Source organism: Chiloscyllium punctatum, chromosome 45 (genome assembly GCF_047496795.1).
Source record: "Chiloscyllium punctatum isolate Juve2018m chromosome 45, sChiPun1.3, whole genome shotgun sequence".
Lineage (NCBI taxonomy): Eukaryota > Metazoa > Chordata > Chondrichthyes > Orectolobiformes > Hemiscylliidae > Chiloscyllium > Chiloscyllium punctatum.
The window spans coordinates 52,758,302-52,782,842 of NC_092783.1; the positions used below are offsets into that span (position 1 = coordinate 52,758,302).

The following is a 24,541-nucleotide window of genomic DNA, read 5'->3' on the forward strand; positions in this document are numbered from 1 at the left end:
TCACACGTCCATTCGTCACTAATGTGAAGGACTTGCCCTTTTTTTTGTTTTCTCCTGGCTTTGAAAAAATGGCCAGCATTTTACCAGAGTGAGGATAACTGCATTGGCTCTCTCTCATTTTTCAATGTAGAATGCAGCCCTTTGAGATTTCTCTGCAGCCATATGCTCAGACAGTTTTGAGGGAACATTGCTGGTTAAGTTCAGCAGGCACACAGGTCATGGCTATGTGTTTAGAGGAACATGATAGGCCATTTAATCCCTCTAACCTGCTGTACCATTCAATTGAATCATGGCTGAACTGTATCTTAGCTCCATTAACTTCCCATACTTCTCCTCATTAAAACATTATAGGGATCTAACCTGATTCTCCATATTTATTATCAGTTCACAACAATGCTTTTTACGTTAAATTGTTAAACATTTCAAAGAATATTCATTTGCCTGCGTGTGAGTCAGGACAAAATTACACCTTTATATCTTTTCTGAATAAAAAACTATCAGTCTTAAATGTGAGTGTTTGGATTGACCCCTACTTCAATACCCTTTTGGGAGATATAGTTCCAGATTTGTATCCCCACGGCCCCTACTTCATTTAAAGAACTGGTTCCTTGAAAAGAAATGAAAGAAAAGAGCATTAGCTCAGAAAGTCCCAATTCTAAATTTAATATTCTGCTTCCTTGCCCTGGGCACCCACTAGCTCACTTCCCCACCCACCCACCACCCACCCCAAACAACCCTCCAACTTGAGGAACTAAGGTAGTTGGTGAGGCACAAAGGTCACCTGAGGGGAAGGATTCATGCCATTGGCAAGTATCAGAAAAGTTCAGGAATATTGCCTGGGATTATTCCAGTACGCACTAATTGGACACGATAAGGTAATTTATACTCATACCCAAAGGAACAGTTTACAATTCATCGGAATATCACTTTTCAGGAAATGGGTGGAAAGTAGCTTGCAGATGTCATGTTGGAAGAACATTACTTTTTGAATACAATTGTCGAATACTCTATTGGTTCTGAAGCAGGAGGCTCGGCAACAGCTGGCTTGATTGCTTCCTGACTGTTGGATGTTCTCACCTTCTCGTGAGCAGCAGAGTCCTCTTGAGGGTGATTATTGGGCTGAATCGTCACCGTGGCATACGTAACTCCTTCTTCCAACTCCTTTGATAACTGAAGATAAAGTGTTTGCGATATGATTGAGGAGAGTGAAGGAATGAGTCAATTCATCATAAAAGCACGTAAATGGAAAGGTCAGGTATAAATTAGCACTTTTTTAGTTTAAAAAAAGGTGCTCGCTGTAAAACTCTTATCAGTAAATAGGCAGGGAAACTGCTCCTTGTGTTAATTATTAACTTTGTTTTTGGAAAGAATATTAACCATTCCAGTGCTGCTATTATATCAAGGGTTCCTGAACAAGTGGCCATTATGATTGCTTTGCATGAAGAGAGTCCCTGGTTCAAAGAATGGGCAGAAACCATGTTAAAGTTTGGACATCCACATATGAAGAAAATATCAGTTACTGTCCATTGCTAGGATCTTGTGGTGCAGTGGTAATGCCCTGCCTCTCGACCAGGAGTCAGAGTTCAAGTCATAGAGTCATAGATTTATGCAGCATGGAAACAGACCCTACTCTTCCATCCAACTTGTCAGCACAGATCAGACATCTCAATCTGACCTCCACCCATTTGCCAGCATTTGGCCTATATCCCTTTAAAACCTTCCTATTCATAAACTCACCCTGATACCTTTTAAATATTGTAATTGTATTTCCTTTGCAGGTCATTCCATGCATGCACCCACGCTATGCATGAAAAAGTTATCCCTCAGCTCCTTTTTAAAATCTTTCCCCCTCTCACCTTAAACTTATGCCTTCTAGTTTTGGACTCCCTTACCCTGGGAAAAAGACTTTGGTTATTTATCCAATCCATGCCTGTCATGATTTTATAAACCTCTATATAGTTACCTTTCAGCATCTGATGCTCCAGGAAATATAACCCCATCCTCTCCTTGTAACTCAAACTGTCCATTCCTGGCAACCTCCTTATAAATCTTTTCTGCACCCTCTCAACTTTAACAACATCTTTCTTATTAAAGGGCAACTAGAGTTGTATTAGGTTTTCAAAAAAACGGCCTCACCAAAGTCTTGTACAGCCGCAACATGACATCACAGCTCCTACACTAATGTTATGACCAATGAGGGCAAGCATGGCAAACAGCTCCTTCACCACCCTGTCTACCTGTGACTCCACTTTCAAGGAAATAAGCATCTGCACCATTGGGTCTCCTTGGTCGGCAACACTCCCTAGGGCCCTACCATTAACTGTATATAAGTCCTGCCTGAATTTGCCTTACCATAATGTCACACCTCACATTTATCTCAATTAAATTCCATCTGCCACACCTCAGCCTGTCTGATCAACGTCCCAAATGTACTCTGAGATAACCTTCTTCACTGTCTATTATGCCATCTATTTTCATATCATCTGCAAGCTTTTGAACCATACCTTAATATTCTTATCCAAATCAAATATATAAATGACAAAAAGCAGTGAAGCCAGCACCAATCTTTGTGGCTCACTGCTGGTCACAAGCCTCCAGTCCAAAAAGCAACCTTCTATCACCACCCTCTGTCTCCTACCTTCAAGCCATTTTTGTATCCAATTGGATAACACCTCCTGGATCCCATGTGGTCTAACCTTGCTTACCAGTCTACCATGTGGAGACTTTGCTGAAGTCTCTATAGACAATGTTTACCGCTTTGCCTTCATCAATCTTCTTTGTCACCCTTTTTGAGAAACTCAACCAAGTTAGTGAGACATGATTTCCCACACACAAAGCCACAATGTCTATCCCTAATCAGTCTTTGCCTTTCCAAGTGCATGTGAATTCTATCCCTTGGAATCACCTCCAACAACTAACCCACCATTGATGTAAGGCTCACTGGTCTATAGTTTCCTGACTTTTCCTTGCAGCCTTTCTTAAATAATGGCACCACATTAGTCAACCTCCAGTCTTCTGGTACCTCACTCATGGATATTGATGATATAAATATTTCAGCAAGGGGCCCAGCAATCTCTGCCTTAGCTTCCCACAAAGTTCTGGGAAATCTGATCAGTTCCTAGGAATTTATCTACCTTTGCGTGTTTTACGACCTCCTGCATCTCCTCTTCTGTAATATGAACACTTTTCAAGACATCACTATTTATTTTCCCAAGTTCCCAGTTTCCGTGTCCTTCTGCACATTAAATACTGATGCAAGATATTTGTTTAATATCTCAACCATCTCCAGTGGTTCCACACATAGGAGACCACTTTGATCTTTATGGGGCCTTTTGCCTCCTTAGTTACTCTTTTGCCCTTAATGTACTTCTAGAATCTTTTTAGATTCTCCTCAACTCTATTTGCCAAAGCTATCTCGTGTCCTGTTTTTGCCTTCCTGACCCACATGTTGCAAAGGTTTGATTAGAATGACTAGAATTGGCATGGCTTCCTTCACGGTTTAAAATATGAGAATTCAATGGGTTGAAGGGCCTTGCTTTAGCTGTTTGACTCCATAAAGATATCTTAGCAATTGATCTGGTTGCAGGCCATATTTCTCCCCTTCAAAGATGTTTCCAACTAAGGAGAGGCCAAAGCTTCAGAACCTAGATCTGGCCTAGCTTGGCAACATGCACAACAGATGAGCATCAGAAAAAGAGGGAGGAATCTTGGAGTTGAGAGTTCTAAGGTGGAGAAGAGATGGAGTTTTCACTATTCTTACAAATCACCATTCCACCTACAGGACACTCTATATCAAGGGAGTAAGTTGACAAGCAGCAGTTGTACTTTCCTGATAATATTTCTACTATGTGTCCAGGAGTTTTCAGCAGTTTGTGACCCAGAGCAGCATTAGACAAAGTCCTTAAGCAGTATTAGAGTGGATGCACCCCCCCACCCCCGCCGCGAGCTTGTACGGGTCTGAGGAGGAACCGTAACACACTCGAAACTTCGACAATGTTTCTCTCTCGACAGATGTTGCCAGACTTACTGAGTTTCTCCAGCATTATCTGTGCCCGTTTCAGATTTCTGTTGTAATTCGCTTTTATTTGAGGGATACCCTCTGCCTATCAATACCCAACCAGGGAGAAAATGCCAGCTGGTCCTTGTTGTGCACCTCTCCCACCCATGGGTAAATCCAGACAGCAATGGGATGAGGCCTTTTAGTGGGTATTAATTGCCATCTAGAAGTAAAGACTAATGAAAATGGTAAGTGATGTGCACTAGTCAACGCATGTTGCATGTTTCAAGATGGAGGTCTGGTAGGACTGGTACATTCATTTCCAACTATTACTGTCATTTTTACTGTTTTTCTACCCACCCCTCCTAGTTTCCTGCTTTGGCTGCACTACATTTTTACTAGTTGTCCATTTAAGGTACTCTATTAGGACCTTAACACCATACAAAATAGGAAGAGGCCATTCGAGCCTGCTCCACCCTTCAATAGCATCATTGCTGATCTAACATTCCTCATGTCCACTTTCCAGCCCTTTCTCCATAACTCTTGATTCCCCGACTGATCAAGAATCGATCTATTTTAGCCTTAAATGTACACAAGGACTCTGCCCCCACTGCTTTCTGCACCAAGGAGTTCTAAAGGTTCACAACCCCCTGACAGAAGATCTCAATCTTAAACTCACCCCCATTTATTCTGTGACTGTGCCCCCCTGGTTCTCAGCAGGACAGTGGCACTATGGCTATCACTGCTGCCTCACAGTGCCATTGATCTGGGTTCTACTCCAGCCTCGGATAACTGCATGGTGTTTGCACGTCCACCCCTGTCTGTGTGGGTTTCCTCATGTATGCACCCTTAAATTTCTGTGACCATATGCAGTCTCTTAAATGTCCCCAATGACCTCGCTTCCACAACTGCTGCTGGCAACGCTTTCCATGCTCTCACAACTCTCTGTAAAGAACCCTCCTCTGACATCCCCTCTATACTTTCTGCCAAACAGCTTAAAACTATGACCCCTTGTGTTGACAATTTCTGCCCTGGGAAAAAGTTTCTGGCTATGAATTTTATCTATGCCTCTCATTATCTTGTACACCTCAATTAGGTCCCCTCTCTTCCTTCTTTTTTCCAATGAAAAAAGTCCGAGCTCAGTCAACCTCTCTTCGTAAGATAAGCCCTCCAGTCCAGGCAGCATCCTGGTAAACCTCCTCTGAACCCTCTCCAAAGCATCCACATCTTTCCTATAATAGGGCGACCAGAACTGGACACAGTATTCCAAGTGCGGTCTAACCAAAGTTTTATAGAGCTGCAACAAGATCTCATGGCTCTTAAACTCAATTCCCCTGTTAATGAAAGCCAAAACACCTTATGCTTTCTTAACAACCCTGTCCACTTGGGTGGCCATTTTAAGGGATCTATGTACCTGCACACCAAGATCCCACTGTTCCTTCACACTGCCAAGAATCCTGTCTTTCATCCTGTACTCAACTTTCAAGTTCGACCTTCCAAAATGCATCACCTCTCATTTATCCAGGTTGAACTCCAGCTGCCATCTCTCAGCCCATCTCTGCATCCTGTCAATGTCCTGCTGCAGCCTACAACAGCCCTATATACTGTCAACGACACCTTCAACCTTTGTGTTGTCTACAAACTTGCTAACCCATCCTTCAATCTCCTCATCCAAGTCATTAATAAAAATTACAAACAGTAGAGGCTCAAGGACAGAGCCCTGTGGAATACCACTCACCACTGACTTCCAGGCAGAATATTTTCCTTCTACTACCACTCGCTGTCTTCTGTCGACCAGCCAATTCTGTATTCAGACAGCTAAATTTCCCTGTGTCCCATTCATCCTGACCTTCTGAACGAGCTTACCATGGGGAATCTTATCAAATGCCTTACTGAAGTCCATATACACCACATCCACTGCTCGACCCCCATCAACCTATCTAGTAACATCCTCAAAGAACTCAATAAGATTTGTGAGGCATGACCTGCCACTCACAGAGCCGTGCTGACTGCCTTTAATCAAGCCTGGTCTTCCAGATGGTCATAAATCCTATCCCTCAGAATCCTTTCTAAAACCTTGCAGACAACAGACGTGAGACTGACTGGTCTGTAATTGCTGGAGATTTACCTATTTCCTTTCTTGAAGAGAGGAATTACATTTGCCTTCCTCCAGTCCTCTGGTACGACTCTGGTGGAGAGCGAGGATGCAAAGGTCTGCGCAAGCGTCGAAGCAATCACATTTCTCGCTTCCCAAAGCAGCCGAGGACAAATCTGGTCTGGCCCTGGTGACTTGTCAATCTTAATGCTTATCAAAATTTTCAACACATCAGCTTCCTCAATCTCTATTTGTTCCAGCATGCTTACCTGCTCCTCAATGGTTTCATTCACTACAAGGTCCTTTTCTTTAGTAAAGACAGAAGCAAAAAACTCATTTAGGACGTCCCCTACCTCCTCAGACTCTATATACAAGTTCCCTAAGCTTTCCCTGATCAGCCCTATTCTTTCTTTGATCATTCTCTTATTCCTCACATACGTGTAAAATGCCTTTGGATTCTCCCTAATCTTTCCTGCCAAGCCTTTTTCGTGCCCCCTCCTGGCTCTCCTCAGACCAATTTTGAGCTCCTTCCTAGCCTGCCTGTAATCCTTTAGAGCTGAGCAAGATCCTTGCTTCCTCCACCTTACGTAAGCTGCCTTCTTCCTTTTGACGAGAAGCTCCTCTGCTCTCGTCATCCAAGATTCCTTTATCTTACCCCTTCTTGCCTGCCTCAGAGGAACACATTTGTGCATCACTCACAACAACTGTTCCTTAAACAGTCTCCATATGTCTGTAGTGCCCTTTCCATGGAACAATTGCTCCCAGTCCATGCTTCCTAACTCATGTCTGATAGTATCATAGTTTCCTTTTCCCTAATTAAATATCCTCCCATTGTGCCTGCTTCTCTCCTTCTCCATAGCTATGTAGAATGTGAGGCAGTTGTGGTCACTATCACCAAAATGCTCTCCCACCGCAAGATCTGACACCTGCTCCAGCTCATTGCCGAGCACCAAATCCAAAATGGCCTCTCCCCTCGTTGGCCTGTCAACGTACTGACTTAGGAAACCCTCTTGAACACACATTACAAAAACGGCTCCTTCCAAACCATCTGCTCAAAGGAGGTTCCAATCAATACTGGGAAAGTTAAAGTCACCCACTACAACAACCCTACTACATTCACACTTTTCCAAAATCTGCTGACCTATGCTTTCTTCAATCTCCCTGTTGCTATTTGGGGGCCTGTAGTAAAGATGTGTTGGGAGGCCTGTAGTAAAGAACTGAAGATGTGTTGGTTAGGTGGATTGGTCATGCTAAATTGCCCTAGGGTCCAGGGATGTGCAGGCTAGATGGAATAACCATGGTAAATATGGGGTACAGCGATAGGGTGGGTGGCGTTGATCTGAGTGGGATGCTCTTTGGATGATAGGTGCAGACTTAATGGGCAGAATGGCCTCCACCTCTGTCGAGATTCTATGCTGAGGGGAATCATTCTCTTAGTATTTACCATGTCAAGTCCCTTAAGAATCCCATATGTTTCAATGAGATCACCTCTCATTCTTCTCAACTCCAGTGACTGGAGTCACAAGCTGTTTAGCCATAAGACAGTCCCTCCATCCTGGGGATCATCCTTGTGAACCTTGTCTGAATTGCCTCCAATGTATCAATATGTTTCATTTAATAAGGGAGCAACTGCTGGACTAGCAACTCGTGCAGTGCCTTCCCTGATACTGGTAAAAGTTTCGATCAGAGTGGTGCTGGAAAAGCACAGCAGGTCAGGCAGCATCCGAGGAGCAGGAAAATCAACGTTTCAGGCAAAAGCCCTTCATTAGGATGCTGGTAAAACCATTATGTGGGCAAGGGCCACACTCATCTACCATGTAAAACATGAGTGTAAAATTCAGGCCAAGATCTGCAAACTCCCCATGTACTCAACATTGCTGTCACTCCTTTTATTCTTTTGGTCAAAAAAAATCTAGCAAAATTTCATATTTTATATAAACTATTGAACTAGCATTAACTGCTGTTGGCTGAGATTTCTAAGTTTTTCCCAAAGACTGTGTATAGAAATGTTTCTAAATGTGACTTCTGAAAGATCTGGTTTGAAGGACTTTCAGATGAATACATAAAGCATACATATCTATCGTGTCCATACATCACTTCATAGGCCAGTGGATTCCACAAGTATTAAAACACACAAGTATTAAAGCATTGTCAACACATTGCAGCCTTACCACGGAGTTTGACTTTGGGATAGAATTTTCTATTGTTGTTTCCTTCTCTCTGTTATCTAAACAAAATGCAAACATAAAAGTCATGAATAAAACAGAAGGAAGAACTATTTTCAACTTTTATTAAATGCTGCTTCTTAAAACTGAATTGCTCTTTTTGATTTCCTAATTCAACATTAGACGAAACATTAGGATAGGCGAGAGTAGTGAGGCAATTTTGGAAAAGTATTGAGTACATACTTCGTAAGTTGCAGAAAAAAATTTAATCGTTGTTTCATAATTAATTATATAAGAAAACTGGAATGTAAAACTGGTTTATATTAGTTACTTGTTGCTGGGTAAAATACTATGTCAGGCTGTTGTATTGAATTTTATAATAAATCCTGATATTGCTTCACTGTTTAATCACTGTTCACTAATGTAAAACTAAATACAATTAATTTTGTCTTTAGCTCGTGGTAAAGTGTTTAACTTTTTTCTGTTTACATTAACATACTGTATTATATTTCTCATGAGCTTTAGCTTTTCTACAGGCTTGTCTCTGCTATCTTCCACGGCTAAATTTAGAACATTCCCATTGGAAAGATTAGTTCCTTGTTATTGAAATTAATCAATTTCCAATCAATAGAAATGCACGGCACAGCATGGTGGCACAGTGGTTAGCACTGCTGCCTCACAGCGCCGGAGACCCGGGTTCAATTCCCGCCTCAGGCGACTGACTGTGTGGAGTTTGCACGTTCTCCCCATGACAAGGGAGTCATGGAGGGAGTGGTCTTTTCGGAATGCTGATAGAGGTGGGGAGGAAAATATATCCCTGGTGGTGGGGTCCGTTTGGAGGTGGAGTGGTAGGTGAGGACTAGTGGCAACACGACGCCTGCAGGAAGAGCGACTCATCTTCCGCCTAGGAACCCTCCAACCACAAGGGATGAACTCACATTTCTCCAGTTTCCTCATTTCCCCTCTTCCCCCCCCCCCAATCTTATCTCACTCCCAACCCTCAGACTCAGCACCACCTTCTTGACCTGCAATCTTCTTCCCGACCTCTCCGCTCCCACCCCCACTCCGGCCTATCACCCTCACCTTAACCTCCTTCCACCTATCGTATTCCCAACGCCCCTCCCCCAAGTCCCTCCTCTCTACCTTTTATCTTAGCCTGCTTGGCACACCCTCCTCATTCCTGAAGAAGGGTTTATGCCCGAAACATCGATTCTCCTTCTCGTTCACCCAGGTGAGTCAACTATAACAGTAGGTAGGGATGACAACTCTGATAGAGAGCTTTCTATTACCTTGTATATTTGGCAACATGGAAAACACGCAGGCCTGAAGTGGGTCCTCTTGAAGCAACAGCTTCTGTGCAATAGACTGGGCTTCAGTCTTACACACAATGCAGTAATGCCAAAAGGTTGCCATATTTTTATATGATGTAAGATAAGCACTACCCAATTTGATGCATTAATTAAAGCATTTATGTGTACTTTTCCCAAACAAAAAATGATGGGACTGAAGAAAATTAATCAGTGATTTCAATGTTTGGGAGAATCAGTAGGAACCTTATAACAGATTTATACATTTTGGAAAGATGCTATGTATACAGGATTTTGAAAGATAGATTAATTAGAGACAATATAGTAGTTGGTGTCATGAAAGAGAAATGATCAGAGTTTCTTTATTCCAAGAGAGATTTAAGATTGAACAAACAATCCAATTTGCAATGCAGGCAGAAACTAAAGTTACCTGATACTGAGAGGAAACATCAGTGATTCATCTTGCATGTAAGATAGTGTCAAAATGTCAAAAGAGCGGGAATCAACATCATTGGCCATGTTAGGTTGCACAAGATGTGACTTTAAACAGACTCACAAGTGCAAAGAATGTCTGTGGGGTATTCATGTGGCCAATTCGGTAACAGTTCACATCACCATCACCACTTCAGAATCAAAGTAAAAGTCCTGCAATAAGAAACATTTCCACATTTCGTAGACAAAGATGAGAATGGTCCTAAGGGAAGAGTACTAAAGTAGGCCAAGGCCAATTATATCAAAATTAGGCAGGAACTGGGAAATATGGATTGGACACAGCCATTTGAAGGGAAGTCCACATTTGGTATATGGGAGGCTTTCAAAGATAGGTTAAAGATAGTGCAGGATAGGCATGTCCCGTTGAAGGCAAAGGATAGGAAAGGCAAGATTCGTGAACTATGGATGACAGAAGAAGTCGTACGACTAGCCAAAAGGAAAAGGCAAGCGTACATAAGGTCTAATCAGAAAAAGAACAGAATGGGCTCTGGAGGAATATCAGAAGAGTAGGACAAGTCTTAAACGAGGAATCAAGCGGGCTAAAAGGCGTCGTGAAATAGCTTTAGCGAGCAGAATTAAGGAGAATCCCAAAACATTTTATTCTTATATAAGAAGCAAGCGGGTAACTAGAGAAAGGATTGCTCCACTAAAAGATAACAAAGGAAGGCTGTGTGTCGAACCTGAAAGAATAGTTGAGATTCTGAATGATTACTTTGCATCAGTGTTCACGGAGGAGAGGAACATGATGAATGTTGAAATTAGAGATACAAGTTTGATTAGTCTGGATCACGTTGACATAAGTAGGGAAGATGTGTTGGGTAGGCTAGAGGTTATTAAGGTGGACAAATCCCCAGGACCGGATGGGATCTATCACAGGTTGCTGAGGGAGGTGAGAGAAGAAATAGCTGGGGCCCTAACAGATATCTTTGTGGCATCCTTAAATACAGGTGAGGTGCCAGAGGACTGGAGGGTTGCTCATGTTGTCCCCCTGTACAAGAAGGGTAGTGGGGATATTCCAGGTAACTACAGACCAGTGAGGCTGACGTCAGAGGTGGGAAAGTTGCTGAAGAAAGTACTGAGGGATAGGATCTATTTATATTTAGAAAGAAATGGGCTTATCAGTGATAGGCAACATGGTTTCGTGTGGGGTAGATCGTGCCTTACCAACTTAATAGAGTTCTTTGAGGAAGTGACCAAGTTGATAAATGAAGGGAGGGCTGTTGATGTATATACATGGACTTTAGTAAGGCGTTTGATAAGGTTCCCCATGGTAAACAAATAGAGAAAGACAAGTCACATGATGTGCAGGGTGTTCTAGCTAGGCGGATAAAGAACTGGTTGAGCAACAGGAGACAGAGAGTAGTAGTTGAAGGGAGTTTCTCAAAATGGAGAAAGGTGACCAGTGGTGCTCCATAAGGATCAGTGTTGGGGCCACTGTTGTTTGTGATATACATAAATGATCTGTTGGTATGATCAGCAAGTTTGCAGATGACACAAAGATTGATGGAGTAACAGAAAGCATAAAGGACTGTCAGAGAATACATGAGGATATAGACAGTCTGGAGAGTTGGGCGGAAAAGTGGCAGATGGAGTTCAATCCAGGCAAATGTGAGGTGATGCATTTAGGCAAGACTAATTCTAGGGCAAATTATACAGTGAACAAAAGAGTCTTGGGAAAAGTTGATGGGCAGAGAGATCTGGGAGTTCAGGTCCATTGTACCCTGAAGGTTGCTGCACAGGTGGATAGAGTGGTCAAGAAAGCATATTATATGCTTGCCTTCATTGGACGGGGTATTGAGTATAAGAGCTGGCAGGTCATGTTAAAATTGTACACGACATTGGTTCAGCTGCATTTAGAATACTGCGTACAGTTCTGGTCGCCACATTACCAAAAGGATGTGGATGCTTTGGAGAGGGTGCAGAGAAGGTTTACGAGGATGTTGCCTGGTATGGAAGGTGCTAGCTATGAAGAGAGAGTTAAGCAGGTTAGGTTTGATTCCATTAGAAAAAAGGAGATTGAGCAGGGACCTGATTGAAGTCTACAAAATCATGAAGGGTATAGACAGGGTAGATCGAGATAAGCTTTTTCCCAGAGTTAAGGATTCAGTAACGAGAGGTCACGCTTTCAAGGTGAGAGGTGGAAAGTTTAAGGGGGATACACGCCGTAAGTACTTTACACAGAGGGTGGTGGGTGTCTGGAACGCGTTGCCAGCAGAGGTAGTAGAGGCAGGCATGGTAGATTCATTTAAGGTGCATCTGGACAGATGCATGAGTAGGTGGGGAGCAGAGGGATACAGATGCTTAGGAATTGGGTGACAGGTTTAGACAGTGGATTTGGATCGGCTCAGGTTTGGAGCGCTGAAGGGCCTGTTCCTGGGCTGTAAATTTTCTTTGTTCTTTGTTCTTTGTCCCAGAAGAATGGAAGTCATGCAACAAAGAAAAAGTTTAGCAGGTTAAAGTTAAAGAACAAAAGTTGAAGACAATATTTCAGGAAAAGTTAAAGAGAGAATCAAAACTGATTCTGGTCCATTAGTGAAAGGTTGGATGTGTTTAAAAAGGAAACTAAACCTTACACAGGAGCAACCATGTCAATACTCATGGACAGCTTGCCATGGTTGATACCTGCGCAAATTAAGTAGGAAAAAGTGAGGACTGCAGATGCTGGAAACCAGAGTTTAGGTCAGAGTGGTGCTGGAAAAGCACAGCAGGTCAGGCAGCATCCGAGGAGCAGGAAAATTGGCGTTTCAGTCAAAAGCCCTTCACCAGGCAAATTAATCCAAGTATAAAACATCCAAGATCCCAGAATCCTAGATCTTCGGGTGCAAGGGCAAGTTGACATGAAGCTTAATCATAGAGGATAACACGTCAATAAACTTGATATATGTGTGTATATACAGAGGAATCAGAGTAGCCCATTGGTTGTTTTGGTGTGGTTACATTACTTCAGAATGGAAATGGGAAGGAATTTTGGCAGGAACTTCCAAACCTATTCATTTTATTCTGTACTCAACAGGATCATGGCTGATCCAACATCCTAACATCCACTTTCCTGCCCTTTCCCCAAACCCTTGATAGCCTTACTGATCAATAATCTATCAACTGAACAATTGTTATTCGGTACTGGAATTGTTATTGGGGAGCAGTTAAAACTGTACTAACTTTAGAACACAATCCCAGGCCAAATATAATCGCCTGAAGAACACAAAAGGTTAACCAACTGGAGAAAAATGGCAGCAAAGAGCAATAGGGTGAAAACCTGGTCAGTCTTAAAGCCAGGGCAAAAAGTCTGGTTAAAGAAAAGAAAGTCAGAAGGCATTGTCATCAGAGGAATATTAAATAAAAACAGAAATTGCTGCAGAAAATCAGCAAGTCTGGCAGCATCTGTGGATAGAAAGCAGAGTTAATATTTTGAGTCCAGAGACCTTTCTTCAGAATCACAATCCTATATTATGAGGAGGAACAGGAACACATTAATCTTACTTGAGTGAAGAAGTGAGACCAAATATAGTTATTCTAAGCTGTGGGACAGCCACATTTATACTTCATCAGAGAGAGTACAGAGTAATAAAACTATTACAGATGTGGTCCAGCATGATAACCCTAGTGTTGAACTCAAGAAAAAAAGATTGGGTTTGCCACCGAGAGTTCCAGATTGCTGTGCCCTGTGAGATTTGGACTTAGAGAGGGTGGGGAGACATGTGATTATAGTGAAAATTAATAATAATGTTGATGATTGCAAATACAATGTAAACAATTAAGAATAAACTACTGGAATAAAATAGATCAAGTGGAGATACTTGGCAAGTGGAGAAACAATGAGAATTGTGTAAAACATGAGATAACTGAGCACATGGTTCAAGTATCTGTAGGATTGAAGGCACCAGTGTAGGATGAGTGTGTGAAAAGAGAGGTCTATGTACTACATTAGAGAGCTGTATTTGAGCTCCTACTACATACAGCTATCAATAAAGGAGTGTTATAGTTCATAAGGAATTGAAGAGCCTTCTTTAGTAATAAGGAACAAGCAGGATGATTGGATAGTCCATGTACAGATAGCCACAGCCTGATACTCTCCTGTCTGCTATGACAATAAAGGCTATTCTATTCCATTTCAATGTGCAGTTAGTACTATGGGCATAAAACATGATTAAATGATTAAACAATTATCATGCTGTCTGCCTGGCTGCTTCTAACTCTTTGCTTTTTTTCTCTTTCTTATTAGAAAAATACATGTTCCTTTTCACATCTGCAAATGATACTTGGTCTCACTCACTACTTGGATATTGCACCTACTGAATTATACTCGGGAGTTGGCCACCCATCTGAACTATTAGAGAGCTCATACAAAACACAGTCAACCACGATAAAAACCTGATGGTATCATCTGAAAGGTCTGCATGTAGACTACCAACTCCTAAGAAAAAGCTGACAGATATGAATACAAACCTTACAATACACAAGTTCTCATAAGTTAAATTGTAGGCTTCATTTTATGACCTTCTACCGGCTCCTTGCAGACACACTACAAAGCTAATCAAAGCAAGTTGTAGCCATTTCCTGACCACCTCATACAATCTCACCTTCATTTTGAAACCCAGAACCTGAAATCAGTATAAGCTGAACCATCACTTATTTGCGGTTGCATTTAGTTACTTATTCTCAAATGTTATGTCTGTCATGTTTCAACCTTCTCCCAGCTGTTTCCTTGGCAAATACAGTTGATGGATTAAGATACTTTTTTTATTAAAGCCTTTCCGATGGTTGGAAGAATATTTGACAGAACATAATTTTGCTTTAACCAACCTTTAGATTGCGCATTGCACCAGTCCAAATCTTCACCTGGAGTATTAAATAACTAAACTCAAAGGCTGCCCCACGGCAACATAGTGCTGTCAATACATTAATATAGAAGCAGACCACTGCAAATGCTAGACATCTGAAATACCATCAGAAAGTGCTAGAGAAACTCAGCAGGTCTGGAAAGTATCCATGTAGAGAGAAACAGAGTTCATGTTTCGAGTCTGGTATGACTCTCCCTTGTAACAATTTGAGTTCTGATGAAGAATCTTGTTGGACTCAAATTGTTAACTCTGGTTCTTTCTCCACAAATACGTCCAGATCGGCTGAGTTTCTCCAGCACTTTGTGTCATCAACAAATGACCGCTATGTGTGATTTGCATTTGTGAGCTGACTTCTTTAATAATTATCACTGTTACCTGGTCATTTGTTTAACTTGCAGTTTGCAGGATCTTGCTGCATACCTGGGCCTACTTAACTACAATAACAACATTTTATATGCAATTCAATGGTTGTGAAGTTTCTCAGGATGTTCTGAGAATGCTGTAGAAACAGAATCTCTTTTCGTTTTCTATACATCTTTGAGATTGAGGAATATCTGCCTTATTCAATTATTCTAAATGAATCTAACTCAATACTATAACAATTGAATAATTTAATTGCAATTCTGCATGTGATTATTATCAGCTGACTCAATAATGATAGTTCTATTTACAAAAGGGTCATTTGATAGCTCATTCATACATCTGGCTTTTCATACTTGTTTGAGAAATTATAATTGTTTCAGTTCTTCATCCAGTACCAAACTGGACCATGGCTTTGCTTCCCAGCTCACAACAAATAAAGAAGATACAAACAAGTGGTCCTTTTAATTAAGAAATAAAATCACCTCTTGTGTTGCTAAAATGACTCCCAAACACTTTAGAATTATCAGCAAGAAACAAAACATGTTGCTATGCACTACATACAAATTGCCACAATGTTACTGGCAATCCTGTCACCATTATATTGTAGTGAATGGGCTCTGCAACAGAGTTCCTATTCTTCCAAAGAGATAAAGGAAGTACCGTCATTTTTGGCTCTGTGCTTCACTGAACTTGGTGCCAGGTTGAAGTGTAAATACAAGGAGATTTCTGTCCTGACAAAAATGCACGTTCTGTTGAAGTGCAGATGTAGGTATGATCTCAATAGTAAATCAAGACACAATTATTAAAATTTGTTCCACATCAGGACTTTTTTTTTGCTTAGTTTGTTTGAGAGACAAGTTTATTTTGTATGGAAATTGATTTTATTTTAACACTTACCATCAGCTTTGTATTTCCTTATTTTTTTGACAATTAGGATCACAAGTCCAAGAAACATTACCATCAGAATTCCGAAGATTATTCCCAACGTTAGGAAAAGTCTTGGTTTGTGTAAAAGCAGAGAGAAATGATATGAGTTGAAGGACAAATGTAATCATCCACACATATACCATAACAGATAATAATGTAGAACAGTGCAACATTTTTCAATACCTGCTAAATCTTTCAGATGATATCATAGGGTTATGGAGTGGACTATCATCTAATGTCACTGTATTAATAGTTCAACAACAGATTGTTGTTATTCAACTGATGAAAGCTCAATCACCTGAAAGATTAATTCTGTTTCTCTTTCCATTGATTTTGCCTGACCTGCTGAGTGTTTCCCAGCCTTTTCTATTTCAATTTTGTCATTATTTAATTCTTAGAATTATTTTACTTTGTGTCCGGTGAAATAAATATCTTAATTGTAATTAACACTAGAACTAACTTTGGTAATATAACATTGAGCTTAGCTTTAATATTAAAATTCTCTGTAACTCTACTGCTCTTCACCTTCAGATTGCCATGAAATCTATATTTCATAATTCCCCTCTGAGGCATTCATTTTACTTGGAAATGTGTTGTTGTTCCTTCATTGTTGCTGGGTCAAAATCTGGAATCCCCTCCATATGGACATTGTGGGTCTCATACAGCACATGAACTGCAGTGGTTCAAAAAGGCAGCTCACCCCTATCTTCTCTAAGACAACGAGGGATGGGCAATAAATCTGGTCCTGATAACAGCACCCACATAATATACATGAGATACCTTGTATCTCAAACTATGGCTCCGTCACATTTTATCTGATAATACTCCTCTTAAATGCCTGGAAATATTTTACATACCACATGAGGGACCATAAAAGCTCCTCATTCTCCATCTCTCCTGTTGCCTGAGGCATGGTGCTCCTCAGGTTAAACCACCATCAATCATCTCTGATGAGAGAACAGACCTCTGGTCCTTTGGGACTATGGCAACTTTACTACATTGAAGGTGCTACATCAATATAAAATGTTGTTGTTATGAATGCCAATTTGTATAAACCATTAAACTACTATTTGTCTTGTTGAACATTCCTATCATCAGCCTTTCTGCTACTTCCGTTTGACTCCTATTTTTAAAAATTCTAATTATGTTGCATTATTTCCTGATGACTAATGAATTAAAATTTGTGCCAGTCTATTCTCTATAAATGAAAAGAGGAAGTATCAGACAAACAGCATAACTCTTTTCATAAAACATTTTTAATGTACCAAAATGTATGTGTATTTTTGGTCCCATCATTCAATGTGTACAAAACTGAATCACATCAATGAAAATATATCCCTCTATTTTACAAATAGTTTGATTTCAGTAATGTTTGGAAAATGCAGCATTACTAAGCAGCTCTTAACATTAACTCAAAGGGAAGGGTTAAATATCCCAATACTTTGGGATTTGCCACTCGTCATCACCAGTGGTAACTGATGGAGATTGAATGCTAGAACTGGTCAGTAACTCCGTTACCATTATGGTGTGCAATTGTCAAAATGGTAGAGAGTGGTGAATCTCGCTTTTCTTTTGTCTAGCAAATCCCATGTCCCTCAACTCAATCCCAGGCTACATAACATAATTTGCAGACTATTTAAACTAACAGTACATTTACTGAACAGTACTTAACTAATTCTGGTAAGTATCAGGCAAGCCCCAGTACGGACTTTCTTCTGTATTTGTAAGACAATTAAGAGCTTTAAGTCATATTACTTTGTCGCTTTACCATTGTACAAACAGAATAGCAGTGAATCACAGTTGGCAGATACATGCGGTTACTTCGAGACCATGCAGCGGAAAGCATTGATTACTTAAGTGTTAGATCGCTTAGCAACCCAGGGGAATATACTAGCTCAACACATATCTGTTAAACCACAAAATTATCTTCCCATTTCAAACTGTGTTGATGTGTTGTTAAGGAGAGTTATGGTGAATATTATAAATGTTTTTTGGAAAACGGTTTATTTTCAGTTTTAGAGTTTGGTTGACTTCTAAAATGCTGAATTAAAAGTATAGTGGGAAGGCTACATTTCCTTAAAACTCCTAATTAAAATTGTAGCAGATATTGGTTAACAATGTACTCTTAAGATATGTAATTCTGTAAGTTATTTTGCTGGTTTCTTTTTAAATACTCATCCTTGTTTTCAACTCTTTTTATACTATCATACCTTTATATCTCTGCAATATCTCCGAGGGCCTTCCAAGGTATTTACATTCTTTATAATCTGGCTGCTGAGTGTCTCCAATTTCAGTTGTTGCAGTATTGATGACAATGCCTTCAGATGCCTAGGCTATAAGCTCAGGAATTCCCTCTTCAGCATTCTTCACTTTGTTACCTCTCTTTTCTTCTTTAAGATGTGTTCTAAAATTTATCTCTCTGACTAAACTCCTGGTCATCTCTGCTAATATCTTTTTTATGTTCCTCAAAGTCACATTTAGGTTGATAATGTTGACTCAAAGGATGTTGGGACACTTTGTTACTTTAGAGATGCCATTTAAATGCAAATTTAGTTTGATGCAGTGGCGCTTATTTGAGGATATTGTAATGGGTTAAATCACATTGCTGCTTAGTCCTAGGGAATGCTGTTTGGTTTAGCTCAGCTGACTGGACAGCTAGTCTTTCAATGTAGTGATGTCAATAGCATGGGTTCAGTTCCTGTCATTGGCTGAGGTTGCCATGAAGGACTCTCCTTCTCAAGATCTCCCCCTGTCTGAGGGAAAGTGATCCTCAGGTTAAACCACCACTAGCTACCACTGTTTCTAATGACTGAGTAGTAGGCAATGGTGACTTTACCTCTCTCCTGAGTTGCTGATAGTAATGGGGATAGTTCTAATGAATTCATGCTCCTGGCAAAGAGCTTTGTTTATTTGAAGCACATATTGAAAACTTGGGTTGGCACTGCACATTGAATTCCAATTTACTACTTTCATTTCCAATATATACACAATGTTCTTTATCAGAAATGCAGAATTGTAAAGAGGCAACTGTGTAGATAGTTGGATAAAAAACAGTTGTCAACAACATAAAAACAAGAGGCCAAGTGACCTTCTTCTGTACGGCGTCACATTTGTCTCTATTTAGATCTAAACTTAGAAGTAGAATTAACTGTAAAATTATGACAGAAAAGAGACAAAATTTCACTTTTTTTGCTTTACCCTATACATAACAGAAGACTATCTAGAAAAAATGGTTAATCTCACACATACATAATTATATTGATACTGAAACCAGCATTGCACACAAAACCAACTAAAATCTACCTTACCTATTACTGAGGCGTTATTGCTGTATGTAACACAATGGAATTCTATAGGACAGAGAGATTGTATGATGGAAAAAAAAATGCCTTTTCTTTAATGTAGCTGTGCATGAATTTAACTCAAACTGCTGGAAATGGGATCTCTTCTATTTGTGTATCATCAATTTTATCATCATTCCTTGGTGTTACCATTGATCAGAACCTAACCTGGACAAGGCACTTGCCTAGATAGGTGCAGATCGCACAAGTAATACACCAGTCTCTCGACCCATCTCGGAGAAAACAGCTTGCATACTGGCACCTCATCCATAACCTCAATGATTCCCTCCCTCCACCACTACTGCATATTGGCAGTAGAGTATACCACTTGCAACATGCTAAATAACTATGGATGCTGGAGGTCTGAAACAAGCTAAAACGGAAATTGCTGGAGAAACTCAGCTGGTCTGGCAGCATCTATGGACAGAAAATAGAGCTAATGTTTCAGGTCTGAGCATTAACTATGCCTTCTCTCCACAGATGCTACCAGATCTGCTGAGTTTCTCCAGCAATTTCTGTTTTTTTATTTGTTACATCTACAAGATGCACTGCTCAAATAAATTGGTCACTTACCTTAGTCTTTCCTTGTCCTTAGTATAATCCTTTCGACCTGTTCAAAATGATGTATAAAAGTATTATTTGGTCATTCATTAGCTTCACGTTATCTGTGCCAAAGTACATGTACAGTGAATGAAATTTTGATTAGAACGATCAAAACGCAGTACATGGTGTTGTAATGTTGTTCTGTTTGACTCTTAACCAAACTATAATTCTAAAACTTTACTGATAAATCAGGATCGCAGAGATTTTGCAAAATATGTAACAAATTTATACATCAAATTATATAAACCTACACTGAACAAAAATATGTCATTGAATGTGCAGCAAATAAACACATATTTGTGCCTTACCTTCAAGAACTTTAAGTTGTATGGGAGTTAATGGATCCAGAAGGTTAGGTCTATCTATTCCACACCAGTACCATCCTTTATCACTTTTCGTTATCTGGTCCATATGTACTGTAAGTTGTCCTTTTGCATTATCAGCTGTAATTTTTATTCTGCCATCATGACTTTTCTTTTCAGGGCCATTAGTTTGTACCAAAACAGTACAGCTTCTCTTGTAGTAGCCTTTGCACCAGTACTTCTGATAATTTCTAAAATATGTGTCAAATCTGCATTGGATTGTGACAGATGCTCCCACGTGTCCACTTTTATCTCCTGGTCCACTAATTGAAGCGTGCGTAACTGTAAATGTGAAAACATAGTAAACTTTAAAACATTATATTTTACGCTTCACAGAAACAAAAGTACATTAACATCGATATACCCTTCTCTTTTGAGTTCCACATTATTTTTCCATGACCTTGCTGGCTTTCCTCTCCTTCATTCATACTGGCTGTCTCCTTCATTGTCCTTCCTCATTGTCACTACCTCATTGTTCATATGCTTATCCAAAGATTGTTTAAATCTCCCTAATGCTGCTGAGTTAACTACGTTGGCAGGTAGGGCATTCCATGCCCTTACCAAGTTAGAATCTATGAGGACAGACTCGATTATGGCATCCAATATCATGCTCTAAGACTACTTGAAGTTGAAGGGTCTAGAGTTGTGAACATGTCCAACACAGACATATGAGACCTCAACAGGGAACATACATTTGGGAGCAGGAGTGTGAAGCTGTTACTGTGATAGAGAAACATTCCGAGTGAATTGGGTGTATTATTCAGTGCATGATAGCTCCTCAACGTGAGATTGATCCTGTTGTTACTTCAGTATAATTCTAAAATGTACTAGGAATAGCAAATCAAATGGCCCCAAAGTTCATCCTCTTAACCTTCCAAATCTAGATCTCCAATCCACTGTCACTTTAGATTTGCAACGTGAGATTTCAGAACCTTCACTAAATCATAGAATGCATTGCTCGAAAGGAGACCATTTAGCTCATTGCTTCCCTGCTGGAGCCATGCAGTAGCAACTCAGTGCTTAACTCCCCTGCACTTTCCTTATAGTCTAGCAATTCATTTCTTCTCAGGTAATCTTTGGCAAAGCAATGATTGAACATGCCTGTTTTATGTTCTCAGGCAGTGCATTCCAGATTCTGACCACTTGAGCTGTAAAACAGCTTTACATCAAGTCACCTTTGGTTCTTTTGCCATTCGCATTAATTTGATGCTTTATGGTTCTCAACTCCTGTGCCAAAGTGTTCAGTTTTTCTGTAGCTACGCTGTTAACATCCCTCATGTTTTTGATTGTATCTCTACCTAATCTCTTCTCAAACTCCTTAAAAGACAACAGTACCAACATGTCCACATTACTATAGATATTCATCTTTGGAATTATTCTTTTTCATTTTCTCTGCACCACCTCAAATGTCTTTGTAGCCTTCCTAAAGTGAGGCACCCAGGTTTGGACATGGTAGTCCAATTGATTCTGAACTAATATTTTATAATGGGTTCACCATAGCTTCCTTGCTTTAGTACACTATTCATTTATTTGTAAAGCCCAGGATTCTGTAACATCTATTAATCAGTTCCACAACCTATCTTGCCAGAGTCAACAATGGTCGCTGCAGTCCTCATACCAAAACAAATCCCTTCACACTTTTCTGCATTAAATTTCATATGACACCTGCCTGCCATTGTGAATGCCTTCTTGTTGTCCGACACTGTCATCTTCACAATTCTGAGTGTGTCTATATGTTGTGTCATCAGCACATTTTAAAATTGTGCCCTGGATCATTAACATGGATCAAGAACAGCAGTGGTCTAATTGCCGAGCAATGGGGAACCCTAGCATATCATTGCCTGAGAAGGGACAGTTCACCACTGTCACTGCTACATGTCAGGTCACTCAACTGCGCAGTACTGGTGCTGCCAAACTTTCATTTTGTTGGCCTTATCTTTGCAGACAAGCTGATATGTGGCACTTTATATTGCTGAGATGTAATGGAGCAGCACTAAAGCTTCAGGCACCTAGAAGAGTAGAACTGGAATTATTTTACCGCAAAGAAGGTCATGGCATTGACATAAGCAGATGCAGAATTCAGTGGCAGAGATGGAACAGAGGCAGCTCTAGAATGAGTGACTTGGTTCTGGGGAGGCAAGAGACTCAGAGCTGGGACAGATGTAGCTGGCTACAGTCTTCTCACAGATTGTACCTACAACGCTTGAGTCTGGACACAGTTTAAATGAACCGGAATAAGATTGTGGTGCATTCACAGAACAGTTTGTTTCTTCTTAGCCATTCTCATACTTTGTCCCATTTAGTTCAAGAAACAAGAAGTGAAACTGCTTTTGTAGCCAACTTTGACATCTGTTCACATTATTAGTCAAACATATTGAGACAATCAGTATAATTTAATATATAAAGCTTTAATGTATAAAGAATAATTTATTCAATATTTTTGCATCAATTTTCATATTGTTATAATCTTCTACAACTAAAGGACAGAACAATGTTTCTATGTGTTTTGACATAAATCTCAATGTTAATGGCTCTTGAAATGGTCCCAACTTTACTTATGTTGGTTCTGCAGAGTCCTAGTTCTTTAAGTACAGTAGAATTGATCCCATTTACATTGAAATGAAATTGTTAGGAATAATGGAGCAAGGATGGCACAATATATCTGTGCATCACTTCTTAATTTTATATTTTCTGGTGATGGGGGCTTCCCAACTTACCTATAAGTGTGGGCAAAGAAAGATATCAGCTCAATATATCTAGTAGGAGTTTTGTTTTGCATAACTAACAACTCTATGTCTGGCAAAAGTCTTCAAATACCATCCTGGAAGGATTGGTTTCGGTGTGGTGGTGTGGAGGGTTAGGTTAGGGGTGGTTTTAAGAGTGGAGGAATATAGAATCCTTCTCTAGTCAGAAAGACAATGTAAGTGGAACTAAATGAGTCCTCTGTTTATCAGTGTTAAAATATATAAACAAATGTGGTCTATTATCCATTGTAATTTAAACCTCAGCTAAATAAATCAATAATAGCTACAGATAAAAAGTCAGAGACTTGTAATTTATGCAAACAATTAGTTGTAAGATTCTATCTATTTAGCACACAAGATTTGATTTTTAGTCAATATGAGTACAAAGCTGTTTTATTAATTTATAAGTTAAGACATTCATACAGATTCCCAAAGGCAATGTTAAACATTGTAACCAAGCAAGTTTATTCAAAGGTTCCAGAATAAAATCTCAATGTCATTAACAGACATTCAAAAATATAACAAGATATCTTATTTCTTTGATTTGTTCTGGTGTATGTTACAGGAACTGGGATGTTCAAGTGATGAATACAAAATATCTTACTTAATATTCACCCGACATTGATCATGATTTCAAACAACTCCTTGCATTAAGCTCTAATTCAAATTTGGTTGGTATCTGTCAACCGATCAATGAACTAAAACCTTATGACCAATTGCACAAGTCAGTCAATATAAAGTGCTTTGAATGGCAGAATTTAAGCCCTTTCTTAAGTTGCATTATTACTAATTCAGCACAAGCAGTAATCTGTCCATTCAGAAAATTCAACTCATCCTGGTTTAAATCAACGAAAAGAAAATAAGTTATAAAGTAGAGATTTGAGTTTGTGAAACTAAGATTTCATTGTATTGTTTGTACATAAAATAGGAGATGTGGTAACCTTTTTTCTCTGAAGACAATCATTGATGAATTTGAAAAAGAAACCACTTTTGGAAAGCAGCATACATTTCTTGGCAGCTCTCTCAATGTCGCGACACTTTCAGCTGATCATACTCTATCAGTCAGACTAATCTAATTACACATATCCAAACCTCCCAAAAATCCAAAAATCCAAACACTATTACTTTCTTACCTGATAGGAAAACAATGGACAAGAGGAAGGTGAAACTCATTGTTTTAATGTTTTACAGCTCCACGTTCCACACTCAAATCTTTACTTCAGTGGCCCTGCTTCTGGAATGAACTCTCTAACCAGTCATTTCCTTCCCTTTAACACTCATGAGCTTAGAATTACCACATATGA

At 39.8% G+C, this 24,541-nt stretch overlaps 1 protein-coding gene across 1 annotated transcript in view; it reads right to left on the reverse strand.

Moving 5' to 3' along the window:
- LOC140467116 (polymeric immunoglobulin receptor-like) overlaps nucleotides 1-24,541 on the reverse strand; it is an 89,403-nt gene extending 64,862 nt beyond the window's left edge. The window contains exons 1-6 of the mRNA XM_072563182.1: nucleotides 24,371-24,541; nucleotides 20,440-20,775; nucleotides 20,102-20,138; nucleotides 16,158-16,258; nucleotides 8,264-8,319; nucleotides 983-1,170 (exon numbers count right to left, since the gene is read on the reverse strand). Of these exons, the coding sequence (XP_072419283.1) occupies nucleotides 983-1,170; nucleotides 8,264-8,319; nucleotides 16,158-16,258; nucleotides 20,102-20,138; nucleotides 20,440-20,775; nucleotides 24,371-24,410 (758 nt within the window). The 5' untranslated portion in view covers nucleotides 24,411-24,541. The remainder of the gene's footprint in view (nucleotides 1-982; nucleotides 1,171-8,263; nucleotides 8,320-16,157; nucleotides 16,259-20,101; nucleotides 20,139-20,439; nucleotides 20,776-24,370) is intronic.